The sequence below is a fragment of the Amia ocellicauda genome, chromosome 8, assembly GCF_036373705.1.
Source record: "Amia ocellicauda isolate fAmiCal2 chromosome 8, fAmiCal2.hap1, whole genome shotgun sequence".
Classification (NCBI taxonomy): domain Eukaryota; kingdom Metazoa; phylum Chordata; class Actinopteri; order Amiiformes; family Amiidae; genus Amia; species Amia ocellicauda.
The window spans coordinates 11,783,518-11,797,864 of NC_089857.1; the positions used below are offsets into that span (position 1 = coordinate 11,783,518).

Sequence of the window (14,347 nt, forward strand, 5' to 3'; positions counted from 1 at the left end):
GAGCATTGTATGAATCTGGGGGAGGGAAGGGGGGGTATACATTCTTTGTAGGCCTCGTGCTTTCCTGAGAAAATAAATACTGTTCAAGCGTTTGTTTAGGAACAGACTACATAGTCCAGCTAATTATTTTTATGGTATTCAGGCAGTAAATTGTCTGTAAAATGCTCACTTGGGTGTTCTGTATGGCATTATTTTGATGGCAAGCAGAGAAAGGTTGGAGTTGTAGTGAAAGAATGTCTGCACCACTAAGTTACTGACGTTGGGAAGGGTTGCTTCAGGCACCAGCATGCAAAAACAATCCCACTGAAGATAATATTACTGTTGTGCACCACCACACCAGCTCAATACATCCCACATATTATTTAAACCACAGAATCAGAAGCACTTGACGGATTTCGTCAGAGTGACTATACACACTTCATTGGGGACCGCTTTGCATTGTTCCTGAGCGTGTCATACTAGTTACAGTAACAGAAAGTGCTTGGGTGAAGCCAGTTAGACCTTGAACGTTTTGTGGAATATATTACTCAGCGGTATCGTCTCAGTAGGCAACAACAGGAAACATTGTATTCATTTTTTCAGATGGCTTTACTTGTTGCATTTTATGTATGATATAATGGCACAGATCGATGCTGTGTCGATTGAAAGTGCAAACAGAAATGACCCATTAAAATTAAATGAAATCCAAACATTTGGGGGTTTAATTTTTAATCCTTGTGCTAGGTATTTATAGATAACTCGTCATTATTTATTGTCATTATAATTAGGAAAACAATGCCTGAATACATAGATTCATGTACAACATTCTTTCAGTGCACTTGTATGCAAGTTTGAAGGCTTTACTAAGCTTTTGTACTTTTGAAATGTCGAAAAAAGCAAAAAACAGATTCTGTTGTCCGTGTTTTGTTTTTGCAGTCGGTGTATGCGTATTTTATCCTATTTGGATTTGTTCTCTTTATTAACACAGTACAAAGAAAACAAAACAGCAACCACAACAAAAGCTGGGAGACACACCCTTCCAAGGGGATTAAACTGACCTGAAAATCATGAAAAAGTGTTGAAGTGTACTCAAAGGACTACCCAAAGCTTCACAATCACAAGACCCAAATTCACGCATTGAGAAACTGGTGCACAGAGGGAACGTCTTTGAAACAAGAGTTATTGGAGTCTGAGACAAATTACCCAGCCATGCAGCTGATTTAGGGCCAGTTCTAACTTTGACCCACCGGCCAACAGCAAACCACAAACCTGAGCTTGATAGTGGTTAAATTGAGGAGTAGAAGAAAGGAACATCTGATAATCAATAAAGCTCCTGCTGGGCACAGGTTTTAGTCTTCTGTCGACCTTTTGAGTTAATCCCAGACTTATTCGCTTTTTAATCAGACATAATGAAAACAAATGTATTGTAACATCATTCTTCTAATAGAAGGTATCTGGTATCTGAGTCATCAGATGTTCAGGATCATTTTAGAGATTCTTTAATGCGTGAAGCTGCTTACTGTCTGGGAAAAAAAATATATATATGTATATTAACAAGCCCTGACATATTAGGATCTATAAACATAAATCTACTTGATGCCTGGAGAACTATGATCTGCCAGGTACTTTCCTTTGCCAGATAAATACTGTGTGAGTGATGGATCTTTTTCCTCCCCATGTATGCCAATGCTGGAAGTAACATGTACAGATATTTTTCATTGGGGGAAGGGGTGTGTAAACGATACTGAAGAAAAGATGCCAGAGAGGACTTATATTCTGTCAAAAAACACAAGTAAATGATAAGGCCTGTGGTTATATAAGAATCAGGACTACAGTTCTACATTTCTATTTATCACATTGCATAACAGTGTCTTGAATGTGCTACAATCTCAGCTGAAATAGCTGAGAAGTGTTTTATGTTTGTAGTAAAGCTTTTATCACTTCAGATTTAATAAATTGAAAAAATCTCAGGAAAGGGCAAATCATTTTATTGACTTTGTAGGTTTTTCACTGAAAACATGAAATACTGTTTTAGAAATTTATTTTTACCCTGGATTTAGCATAATAAACAAATATTCCCAAATATGCACCATACCCATGGAAACCAGAGGAAGAAGAAAAAGATTCTCATGCAGCTAAAAATCTAATATTTTTTTTCTTCTTCCACTGATTAAAAAAACGAAACAATACCAACTCTCAGGAAAACGGTTATTGGTCAATATGCGGGATTGCTAACAAGCTTTACTGCGCTTCTCTGTGCAGATCAACATGTTTGTGGAGGGTTTCCATGACGCTCTGCTGCTGTATGTCCTGGCCCTTCATGAAGCGATGAAGAATGGCTACAGTAAGAAAGATGGAGAACAAATCGTGAAGCACATGTGGAACAGGACCTTTGAAGGTAAAGACTTTCCACCAAACTCTCTTGATCTTGCCAGTTCCTACCCAAAATGAAACAACCTGAATATTTGCCTGAATATCGGGGCCAGATCCTGAATGGCAGGTTTAATTGGAGAATCGCATGTCGTTATGGGATGGTGGATAAGTGAGTCTTCCAAGGTGACTTTGTCCCTGAGGAAGTCAAGAAATTATAAATACATCCCCATGGAGAGTATTGGATAAAACCAGAAATTGCTAGGATTTACCTTTCTGGCCCTGTGACAAGGTACAGGCCTCCAAACTTCCATCTCAAATTCTTAGATTTATGTAATTTGTTAGGATCTGGATGTTGTCCACATCGTTGAAAGTGTAGTTCACACACATCTGGGCACACAGCCTTAATATGGTAATGATGTAGAAACATGAATCATACTGGAATAATTTTGTCTTAATGGGGGGTGATTAAATAATTTAGCAATTTGGATCATGTATACAATTTCTATTTACTCTGGTTGTTCAATCATTTTGTTTCATTATTAAAAAGTAAAACACTATTGCCATCTAAATACGAAATATAAAATCAATACTGTAGACATATAGATAGATAAGATATTCCAGGAATACCAAAAGTGTTTAACAATTCATGTTGTAAACGCACCCAGAGAAATCAGTGATAAAATCTGAATTATATTAAAATTGTGCTATTTTAATATACAAAAAAACTCTGCTTAACAATGGGATAAAGGTGTACATGACTGAAACATTTCAGTCAGTCCATAAATTACAGAACCTTATGTGAAGATAAAGACACGAAAACTGACCTGTTAATTAGACCCATCTGGGAATTCACTTTAATTGAATGGAAAGGGCTGTATTCCAGTATTCATATTATCAGATTATAATAATTGGGAGATCATTGGGAGAAATGCAAGAAACGTAAGGCCTCACTAAACAGCTTTTCCATCCCCAATCCATCAATAAGATATCATAAGAAAGGGATGTGCCATCGAAACCACTCACGCACCTCCATGACTAGTGAGCCAGTGTTCGACTATGTGGGATAACAATGTTTTGTTCTGCAGGGTCCTCAAAAATAGGGTCATATTTTCTTGTTAAAATAAAAATAATAATACTTAAAAAATGTCAAGAATTTCGGAATGCAGACGCGAGGATGAAGTTACAATTTCTCGAGGCGATGCCAACGAAAACGCTGGGAGACTGATGAGATTTCCTGTTGTATTGGCTGTCCAGAATGTGTGCACTTCTGGTCTTGTTTTCCTTGGAATGCATGGGGTCTTGTAGCTAATTAATGTTCTCATTCTTTGCATGCCATTCTTTAGGCATTGCAGGTCAGGTGTCTATAGATGACAACGGAGACAGATATGGGGATTTCTCCGTGATGGCCATGACTGACCCCAAGGCAGGCACCCATGAGGTAAGGCCTCATAGGAGCACACTTTAAGGGTTACTTCAGAGATGGAGGGGAAGCTCATGTAGCTAATGTGATGCCACTGATTGACGGAGATCTCGAATATGAAGTGTTCATCCCACAGCTCCTCAACGACAGCTCATCCAGACACCTTAAAGGGATACTTTGGTATCAGGCATTTTAACCTGATTTCTTACTCGCCCAGAGTCATACGAATCCATGGAAACCTTATCTTAATTCTGTGCGTCCAGTTTGAAGAAATTTGAATGTATCTTTTCATTAGCATAACACAATTGCTGGAAGCAAATGGTCGCAAATGTCCCGGGTTCGACTCCCGGCTTGGGGGCCTGTCTGTGTGGAGTTTTCATGTTCTGCCTGTGTCCGCGTGGGTTTTCTCCGGGCACTCCGGTTTCCTCCCACCGTCCAAAGAGATGCTGGTTAGGTTGATTGGTCTCTCTAAATTGCCCTGGGTGTGTGTGTTACAAAACTATAAATACTAAATAGATAGTTCAATAATTTTGTTAATTTACCGGTAATCATAAGAAATTAGCTTCTACATATTTCCTTATGGACTACTTTCGGTTCTGCCTGCGCTTTCTGTGTTTTCATTCGCACACAGTAGAGAATAATTTAATGTAGAAATGTGCTATCCATCCAGCTTTTAAGTATTTAAAATATCTATTAGCCGGCTTTTGAGAGTCAGCGATTTGCGACCATTTGCTTCCAGCAATTGTGCTAAGTTAATGAAACGATAAATTCAAATTTCTTCAAACTTGACACACTGAATTACAAAAGGCTCTGGATGAGTAAGAAATCAGGCTAAAATCCCTTTAATTTCCCTGGCTCTCCAGTATGAGGACCACATTTGGTTCCTCAAGCAATCCGCATCTCACATCTGAGGTCCTAAAAGATCCAAAATATGGTTTCTTATTATAGTGTCCTTTTAGGAATACAAGAATATATTAGTTGCTGCCAGCGAGATCTGCCATGTTTAACGCAAACTTACTACAATGCTTTGCTTTGGATATCTGCTGAGACACAATAACTGGCATTATTTACAGACATTTATTTATGATCAATTAGGAGCATGGAAAGAAACTCAGCACCAGGAACAGGGATGGCAGCTTGCATTTGTGTTGTGCAGTCCCAGGTTAGGTACAGACTGTTTAAAGTCCTGACATTCATTTTCCTTGTTTTTTCTCTTTCAGGTTGTTGCCAATTATTATGGCATTAACTCAAGTTTTCAGATCCAGCCAAACGTGAAAATTGAACTCTTCACTCAAAAAGAGAAACACTCTGCACAACCTGACAAATCATGTAAATTATTTCTGCTGTTTTTCTGTGTTAAGACCCTCAGATGTGTATTTGTAAACTGAACACACAAGGCCAGAGTTATGGGCCAGCAGCACAACATGACAGGAGATGGGGTTACTTCACTTTGCTGTTCCATGTTTTAGCAGTCTACTTCTCTGAAGTCAGATAGGAGGATCTATCCATCCTACCTGCTACTTCGTTAACAGCCTCGTTAATTACTGTGTATGAATTATAATAGAGGTATGAGTGGGAAATGTTAAGTGCCAGCATCTCTTAGGCTGTTTTGAGGGTTTACATTTGAATGCTTTGTGATATATCATATTTACTACATTTGAATGCACAATTTTCAGGCAGAATCTTACAAACATTAAAATGTCTATTTGCTATAATGAAATAATAAGATGCCTGTTGTCATCCACATCTGTCTCTGTCTTATTCCCTGTACTTTGCAATGCATAGTGTGGATGGTCTCATGGTCTTTAATGCATACAAATAATGATGATAATAAAACATGTGTAGTAGGCCAGGGTCTGCAAATCTGAACTCAGTGTGACTACTAACAGTTTCCTTTTGTTTCCTAAGCAGGTGGACTAGGAGTATCTGCTGTAACTGGTATTATAGTAGGTGCTCTGTTGGGAACTGCATTGCTAATGGCATTCAACTTTTTCAGGTGAGTAAATCTAAAAAATAAGTATGTTAATAGATTAATGCAAAATAAACAAACATTTGTAACACTTTTACATTTGTAACTGGAGGTACACAGACACTGTAGAAACAATGAAAATCAACAACCAGTTTGTTATAAGATGATCAAATTGTGATGTACTGTAGCCCTTCGATTACAATTGCTGTAAACTTGTGGCTGTTGACATGAATGCTGTGCAAGATGATGTAGAACAGAAATAAACCAGGTCTTTATGTCACTGCACTCAAAAGCACAGAACGTCTATAAAAAGCAATGGAGCTTTACATTTAAAAACTGATACATACAAGATATGTCAAGTTATGCAAGATGTAGAAAGCCATGTGTATTCATTGGTTTATAATGATTTATAACACTAATTTCTGGTGTTGTAAGGTCATTATTATATTTGATTCTCAGAACACCACATGTGCATACTTCCCTAATAAAGTATGTAATGATTTGGTGTAGAACAGGGGTGCACAACATCCTGCCCATGAATGAACAAAAAAACGAAAAAATAAATCAAATCAATAATAATAGTATCTTAATTGAAATTATTATTTCATGGGGCTCAGACGTCAATGTAAGTAGAATAATTTTATATAACACACACAAATGTATCTGATATATCATATGTCATTAGCTGTGGGGATGGGCGTGGACCGTGTGTGGCCCTTGGTCTGATAACTTTTCATGAGACAGGCCCTTGTAAAAAATATGTTGTGCACCCCTGGTGTAGAACAACAAAAGGAATTCAGTGATCCAGCCTGAGCTGAATGATTCCACTGAAGAATTATATGCAGTATTACTTTTCTGGAAAAGGAACTTCCAAGACTGAAGTGCATAGCAGAGGTCCTGCAGATAAGCCTGGACTCTGTATCGGGGAACAATGGGGAAATTAGTTCTCAAAGCAAATGTCCAGTCAAGCACATAAAGAATAGAAGGTCTGTGACTAGCACATGGACCTATAGACTTAGTACAAGGGCAAACATCTGCACGTGTATTGTGAGTCAAATATGGTTTCATTCATTCAAGAGTTGTCCCCCAAACCACAGCAAATTGCTGTTATCCATGAATGAACAGTAGATACTTTCTATCCATAGTGATTTCTATACTGGGACCTATTGTAATGAAAAGTAAGTGTTATGCTCTTTCTTTACTCAATTGTGTTGTGTAGACAACTTGTATTGCCATTGGGAGGGATTATTATGTAGTGAATTATTTTAGTGAAGAAAACAAAACATCTAACCTGACTGATAGAAGAAGATAGACTGCTAGTAAATTATTGTTCAGATATTGAAAGTGCATTTTGTGTGGAACTGTAAAACTACAAAGCTAAAGAGGAATGTAGGGTTAAGGCTTCTGTTCCCTTCAGGGGAATTCTTTCATCTTTGGCTTCTCAAAAGCCCTGATCCTTCCATTGAATTAATCTTTATTTGCTGCTAGTTCAAGGCAGTTTTGCTAATTAAGAAATGTCATTCTGTAGCTGCAGCTCTTTAAAGAAGAATTGTGTTTAATCTGCCTTTTCCTGTTTTTGTTTTTTTTTTTGTATTTTTTTCCAGGTATTTCTGATTGCATGTCCTCTGTGGTGTTTTCTGTAGTTAGAATATAATTTACTTCAGTGGAAATTTAACAGAAGGTCTGAGTAGATTCTACACTAATCACCTGGCAGCGCGCAGGGGAAGTTAATCAGTATCGCACAAAGCCGAACAGATTTTTGATTAGAAATTGGGAACTTTGAACAAGGACATCATGGTCTACTTTTACCCTCTGTGTTGTTTTCAGGAAGAACTACAGGATAACCATCGAGAGGCGAGCCCAGAGAGAAGAGTGCGACATAGGCAAACACCGCCAGCTGCGAGAAGACTCCATCAGATCAAATTTTTCGGCAGCATAGACAAAGTGAGAAAGCACTGGAGAGAGCGCTTCCGTCCTGGGAAACTGTCTGTAGGATGTGACCAAAGACTCTGCAGGCTGTCAAGGAACTCCATTTATTTAAGAAGTAGAGTTATTTTTCAATCTCATTTTCTTTGACTTTCAGAAAACTCAGGAAAGTTGTAACGAAATGCACTTCCAAGGCATTTCATCTCTATAGAAACAAGGATGTATTTTTAATCTAGAAAGCTTTCTCTTTTTTTTGTTTTTCTGTTTTCGTGGCTTGTTTCTTTGGAGGCCAGTATTGAGATCAGGGGTAGTGGTGGCTCTTTAATTATATATAATCTCTGAGGGGCTGGGAAAGGCTCCGCATTCATAACATAGATGATATGAAAAATATAAAGTTAAATAAGTCTAGTGGCAGTAGAGGGGATTGTACAGCTAGGCTTTGATTCAGATGCTAAGGATTATGGATTGTGGCCATCGGCACAGTTATTTCTTGTCCGTCTTTTTTTTTTTTTTTTTTTCCTTTTGAGGTGTGGTATATACATCAAGTTGTGTGCTGCATCCTTGATTGTTTTATGTTTGTAATTTTATGAAACAATGGGTAGGAGGTGCTACTACACCACTGCACGTGCAGCTTTGGCCACACCCTTTCTGTTGCTGTTCTTTCCATTTTTCTTCCCACCCCCAACTCTGTTCACTGAGCAAAAGATAAAGGAAAACGGAGGGATGTGAGATGTGTAATGGTTTTAAGGGTAACATAAAATATACTAAAGCTTTTCTATTAAAGGTCAGATGAACAGTATTTTAAATAAAGAACTTCAACAGGGAATGGGTAAAAATAAACCTCTCTTTACTCACCATTAGGGGGTGTCAGTGATACAATTTTCTGATTCAGTAAAGCTCTTATAGTTGTTTCTAATACAGACATCGAAATGTATTTTCCAATATGGTAATACCATTAAAATATTGGCATATTTTATATCCAGATGATGCACACAGTATATTACGACAGTATGTTTCTGTTAAAAATGGTAATGGTAACTGATACATGGTATCATCCCATTGGTCTGTATCTTCAAACCAACCACTTTTGGGTCCTCTGTGAGCTGCATTGAATGCCATAGTTTTGGCCCCTGCCATTCCCTCACATTGCTTTTGGTGACTGAATTCGTAAGGAGCATGACAACCATTGGACAATTCGGCTTCTCTGCTAGCCATGACCTTGAAAGTTGCCTCAAAACCTCTTCATAATCCCTTTGATTTTGAGAGAGAGTTGTTTCAGGAGAGTGGGATTAAAATGCTTTGCCGTGCTCTCTGAGTGTGACGTAACATAAAGATGGAGCTCAGGCACTGAGACAGGCAAGGAGGGACATTTGTTATTTATTTATTTATTTATCAATCTTTAAAGTTAAGGCCCCAGAATGTGAATTTCTTTAAGAAATGCTGTTCGGTTGATCTTCAAATCCAGTTCTAAGACATACTTAGCTTAAATTTATGGGCACAGTCCAGCAACTGAAAAAAGGAAAACTCTGGATAAATTATGTTTTAGTTATCAGGCTGTATCTTTTTATATTGAAAACATAACATAAATGCTGAAGTATTGAACTGAAGGTTTAATTATCACAGCTAATATTGGCAAAATTGTTTGTGGAAATATAGGGCCATATTCAGTTAACACCTGTTTCTCAAATAAAAACAAAATAGTGAGGCAGTGTCAAATGAAACTCTCAGAAACAGAGTGCTTATAAGGTTACAATAGTCAATGACATGATTTGATTTTTAATTTGTAAAATTGGGTGTTTAATATTTTACCAGTGGGGTGGTAAGTTTGCCGTGATGTTCAAGCTTTATGAGTATGGACCACTGTTTTCACAAATTAGGCAGTGCATTTCTTAAAACGTATTCACCATCAGTGTTGCATAAGTAGAATATATCTATTTAGTACATATTCAGACAGTTTCAAAAACTTAAAAAAATACTCAAGCCACAGTATTTGAAAGTTTCGACTTGAATAATTGATTCAGTACATGTAGCTTACAATGTGGGTTGAAAAACAATACCACCAGAGGAAAAGTGTTTGAGGTGTTTTACAATGTGAACAAATTATGTACTGAATACAAATATATAGACTAGCTTTTATATGAAGTTCAGTTTATAAAAACAGTGACAAACAAGAAGACGTATCTCTGGGTTGTAGACATGGTATGTTTTTACTTCAAGTTGAAAGTATGTTTTGAGGCCTTGCTATATTGCTATTCCTTAATGTACAAAAGCATTTTAATATATTTTCCCTAAGGTCAATGATGTAGATACATTAGGATCTGCACAGACTTAAAGCATCAGGACAGACACAAGAGCAATTTTACCCTTATGTAAAAATGCCAAATTTTCTGATCACGTATGAGAGCTAATTAATGTGTGATTTGCGCCATATTTTTACCTAAATGTGAATTAATGCTTTGTTAGTAAATTAAAATGCAGATGATGCATATATTTGAAAGATCTATTTTTAAAAAGTAAACACATTTGTGGAATTTAAGGAGAAAACACACTTTAATCTAAGTATCTTGCTGTCTACATCAACCAAATATCATCTGAGGTAATAATAACAATAATAATAATAATAATAATAATAATAATAATGTTACCCATCTGCTTAATGATTTAGATACATGAGTTTATGTAATTTAGTGAGACCCCGGACCAGCGGTGAGTTGTGTTTGTAGAGTGATGGTAATTCCAGAAACTCTTCTGTCCTTGTTGCTCAATTTTCATTACTATTACATAAACAGCAGAACATTAACATCACCATATGCTGTCATTTTCTAATGAACACAACATGGTGTATGTTAAAAGCTCATGGTCTTTCACATTTCATTTTAATGTGCTTTGTGGTTGTGATGATTCTTGTTATCTTTTATTCAGAGGTTGATTTGCTTTTTTCTGATAGCTGTCACAAGTGGCACCCGGCAACAGGAAACTCTCCCATGCCTCGTTTCTTAGCAACGGTATCTAACCGAAAATTATGTATGGTTTGGGTTTTGGATTTGTGCATAATCCAGATAAACTGATTGTGAAACCCATGCCAAACAAGGATATTATAAATAGAACTTTATTTTTGACAAGACATTTAAATTTGTATAATATTTGCCTAAGTATCTAATAATCAATCTATCTAAGCATAAAGACATATGTGTAAAGTTTAAGATAGAATATACATTTATTTTCCCCACAAGGAGTAATGCAATGCATTCATTAAAGTTCCATAGTAGAAATACACAGTCAAGGTTACAGTATTGGTTTCCATGTATTTGAAGTTTAGACCAAATTTTTCTGTTAATTATATTTTCCACCATAGACAGAGTAAAGAAGGTCCTTGATTACGTCTAATATACGGGAAATTAACACAGAATGTGGAAACTGTAACAATTTGTGTAAATGTAGTTGATGGAAGCAGTCAGTTACTTTTACTTTTTACCATAAACTGAATTTTGGCTTGAAATAGTTCCTCCCCTACTGAAAGAAGCTTTTTTTTCCAAACTATACACCATTACAAATTAGACATGAGCCTCATTTAATGTTAACCACGTCTGGCTGATTATCTTTAGATATTAGAGATGTTTTTTTGTAAGAAAAATGTAATGTCAGTTGGATAAATCTGGAAAATTAAAAATGTTAAGAAATCCTAGCTGTTAACTGCCAAAAAATGACCTGGCAAGATTGGAGTCAGGGCAAATACAGAGGCCCAGTCATCTCATGTCTTACATAAGTTAAATACATTTATAGTGTGCTTCATTATATATATATATATATATATATATATATATATATATATATATATATATATATATATATATATTATATATTTTTCCCTCTTATTTGAGCATATGGTGAGGATAGCATCTTTGTGTTAAAAACGTGCCCGTGGTTGAGCAATTCAGGGATACTGTATTAATGGAAATTCCAATTATTTTATCTAGACTACTCAAAGAAAATAGCCATTTCAAGAAGGAAAAAGGCACATCTGGGCTTGTTTCCACAGAGAATTTAAATTACTGAATTCAACATGGTTAAGGTAGACATAAGCCGTTTAGGCAAATACTTAATCCAATTCAATCTCACTGTGTTACACAGTACTAGGAACACTGTGTTGCTACTGAGATTCATCTGTTCTCTATCCAAGAAACACAGTTTTATTTTCAAGTGAAAATCTGTCTTCGAAGAGTAGGTTCTCTCATTTCCTTTTTTTTCATTTCACCTGTTCTGTTGTATTTGGCCATCATTCTTGACTTTGTGTGTTTATGATGAAGAGTCTAACAGCCATGTACATTTTAACAATGCAGTATAGATTGACAGCATATCAGAGATACAACAGCCGTGTATCAAACCTTTAATCACAACATCCATTTGAGTATAGAAAACTAGTAGACTATTCCTTGCATTGAACTCGCATACTTGTTCAGGATAACAAGGATTCACTGACAAACGAATAGCTGCATAAGTCAAAGCTTTTTTTTTTTTTTTTTTTTTAAAGTAAAATGCATGTTTATACACAGCTATCTTTACTTCACAGAGCTCTTCTTTCCTTTAATCCTGGGCAAGTTGCCCATGTATTATTATAGTGTCACTTTCTGTCTTCATTTGTGCTCGAGATATTCATTTTCACTGAACAGGGCTGCTTTATCTACCAGTACAGACAGGTACAATACAGATGACTTCTGAAACCCCCTCCCCCTTAAACGTCCACCACACATTTCCTATGTTTCTGACTGATACATATTCCCTGCACATATACGTTTAATTATGCTTGTGCCGTATTGAAAAAGAACAAATTTAGTATTCTGGAGGAAATAAATTAATTTGTCCTAAAACTCAACAAAGCCCAAAAAGGGCACATAGTATATTATAAGGCTTACGTGGACTAATGGTGAAAATAGTTTATTAAATGCCTAGGAACACTTCTTTGATATTGGGGGGTTTATTTATGTGATGTAGCCCTTCAGCCTCTGTTGATTTGCATTGACAACACGAAAGGAGATATTCTCATGTTTTTCTATCTTTAATTGCAACTTTGAAAAGCTGCTCACGGTTCTGTAATGCTGTACACTTTAGACATGCCTGTGTAAGCCTTTGAAATTCAGCTGAGGTTCGACTGCTCCTTTTAGAATACACAGTAGGGTTTACTTTTTTGTTCTGTACATATTGTTTTTAGCTCTATTCATTTCTTTTTGTGAAATAAAAGCACTGCCCATTTTATTATTAATATTATGATGATGATGATTGTCTTTATTCAAATGTAATCGGTTGAACAATGCTCAGACCATCTTTCCTTACAGACAAATTAACTGCCTTTACATGCACAGAGACAAGCATATATAAACCTTACTCTGTTTTGCCCTAACATAAGCTATCTCCAACTGAATGGCAGTTCACAGAAGCCTTCAAATAAAAGTACTTCATAGATTTACTGTACATACTTCATATGCTGCATAATAATGTGTGGAAGATTTTAATGAATTTACATAAAAGGTTCATGAGCCTGCATACTAATTGCTGAGTGCATACAGTTGTAGCTGAAAAAAAAAATCCTTAACCTGAAACAATGTTATGTGGTATTTGGTTAAGTAAATAGTTACTTTTTCACTAAAGATTTAACTGAACTCGGATGAGACGGGCAACTGGTAAAATGCTGACTGCTAGTTTTCTATTAAACTCTAAAAATATATAGCCTACTTGATAAATAAGTATGAACAATATTGTTTCAGGGGAGACCTGTGAATACTTTCAACCATAACTGTGCCTAAGATCTTCCAAACACAATGCAAACATAGAGTATTGTATGTTCAAATAATCATTGCATAATACATTTGAACTGTAAGAAAATATAGGTATGTAATACATTATGCATTGATGAGATGTTCAAGCATGAGATATTTCTGGAATTGTCTTTTCCATACCAGGGTCCAGGGCTTCTGTGATTTCTGTGCAGATTGTTGTTGGAGACTTTTGTGTTTCCAAAATTAAAATAAACTTTTTAAGTGGCAAGAGTGGACGTTAATACTGCACAAGCTATATAAAATGTTCTGATGTAAGTAGAAGTATCTGCATATAATGTGATGTTATTTATTGATACCTTTTTTTTAATATTCCTGACTGTAGATATAACCTCTTGGTTCTCTTGTGTAATATATTCTATTCAGAGAAGATTTTGTCATTTCAAAAGGTCACCTGACTTTTCCAAGTGTCTATTAAATAACGATTATGTGTACATGGCTTTGTAAACATTTCCTGCAAAACAGAAATGTGATTTATTTAGATTGCTATGGTATATTGACAAATAAAAAAGGAATACAATATCAATCCTTAATCTTGTCTATTTTTCTTCAGTACACAATGCACTAGTGCCTCCCGTTGACGTCCTGAAGACAGTGCTGGCATCACAGGGGTTGCAAACATTGAGCTGGGCCTGCACTCTGTTAGGGGGCCACAAGCAAAGCCAAAAGGCAAGAACAGTATTACATCTAGTATAATCAATGTATTGCATCGTAGTTCACAGGTGATATATAAAAACAGACATGAGACATGCAGTGGGGGTAATTTAGCTTTAAAAGGAGGGGGCGCATATCACATTTTTGCCACTGACTATTGGCACCGGCTCTGCCTAAACACACCGGGCCAAAGCA

General features: G+C 36.2%; 1 protein-coding gene across 2 annotated transcripts in view; it reads left to right on the plus strand.

Moving 5' to 3' along the window:
* npr3 (natriuretic peptide receptor 3) overlaps positions 1-14,024 on the plus strand; it is a 33,593-nt gene extending 19,569 nt beyond the window's left edge. The window contains exons 4-8 of one of the 2 annotated variants that reach the window (XM_066712037.1): positions 2,242-2,377; positions 3,696-3,790; positions 4,993-5,101; positions 5,681-5,768; positions 7,569-14,024. In XM_066712037.1, coding sequence (XP_066568134.1) covers positions 2,242-2,377; positions 3,696-3,790; positions 4,993-5,101; positions 5,681-5,768; positions 7,569-7,680 — 540 coding nt within the window. In that variant the 3' untranslated portion in view covers positions 7,681-14,024. The remainder of the gene's footprint in view (positions 1-2,241; positions 2,378-3,695; positions 3,791-4,992; positions 5,102-5,680; positions 5,769-7,568) is intronic. The other variant, XM_066712039.1, reaches the window with a different exon arrangement.
* Positions 14,025-14,347: the final 323 nt, after the last annotated feature.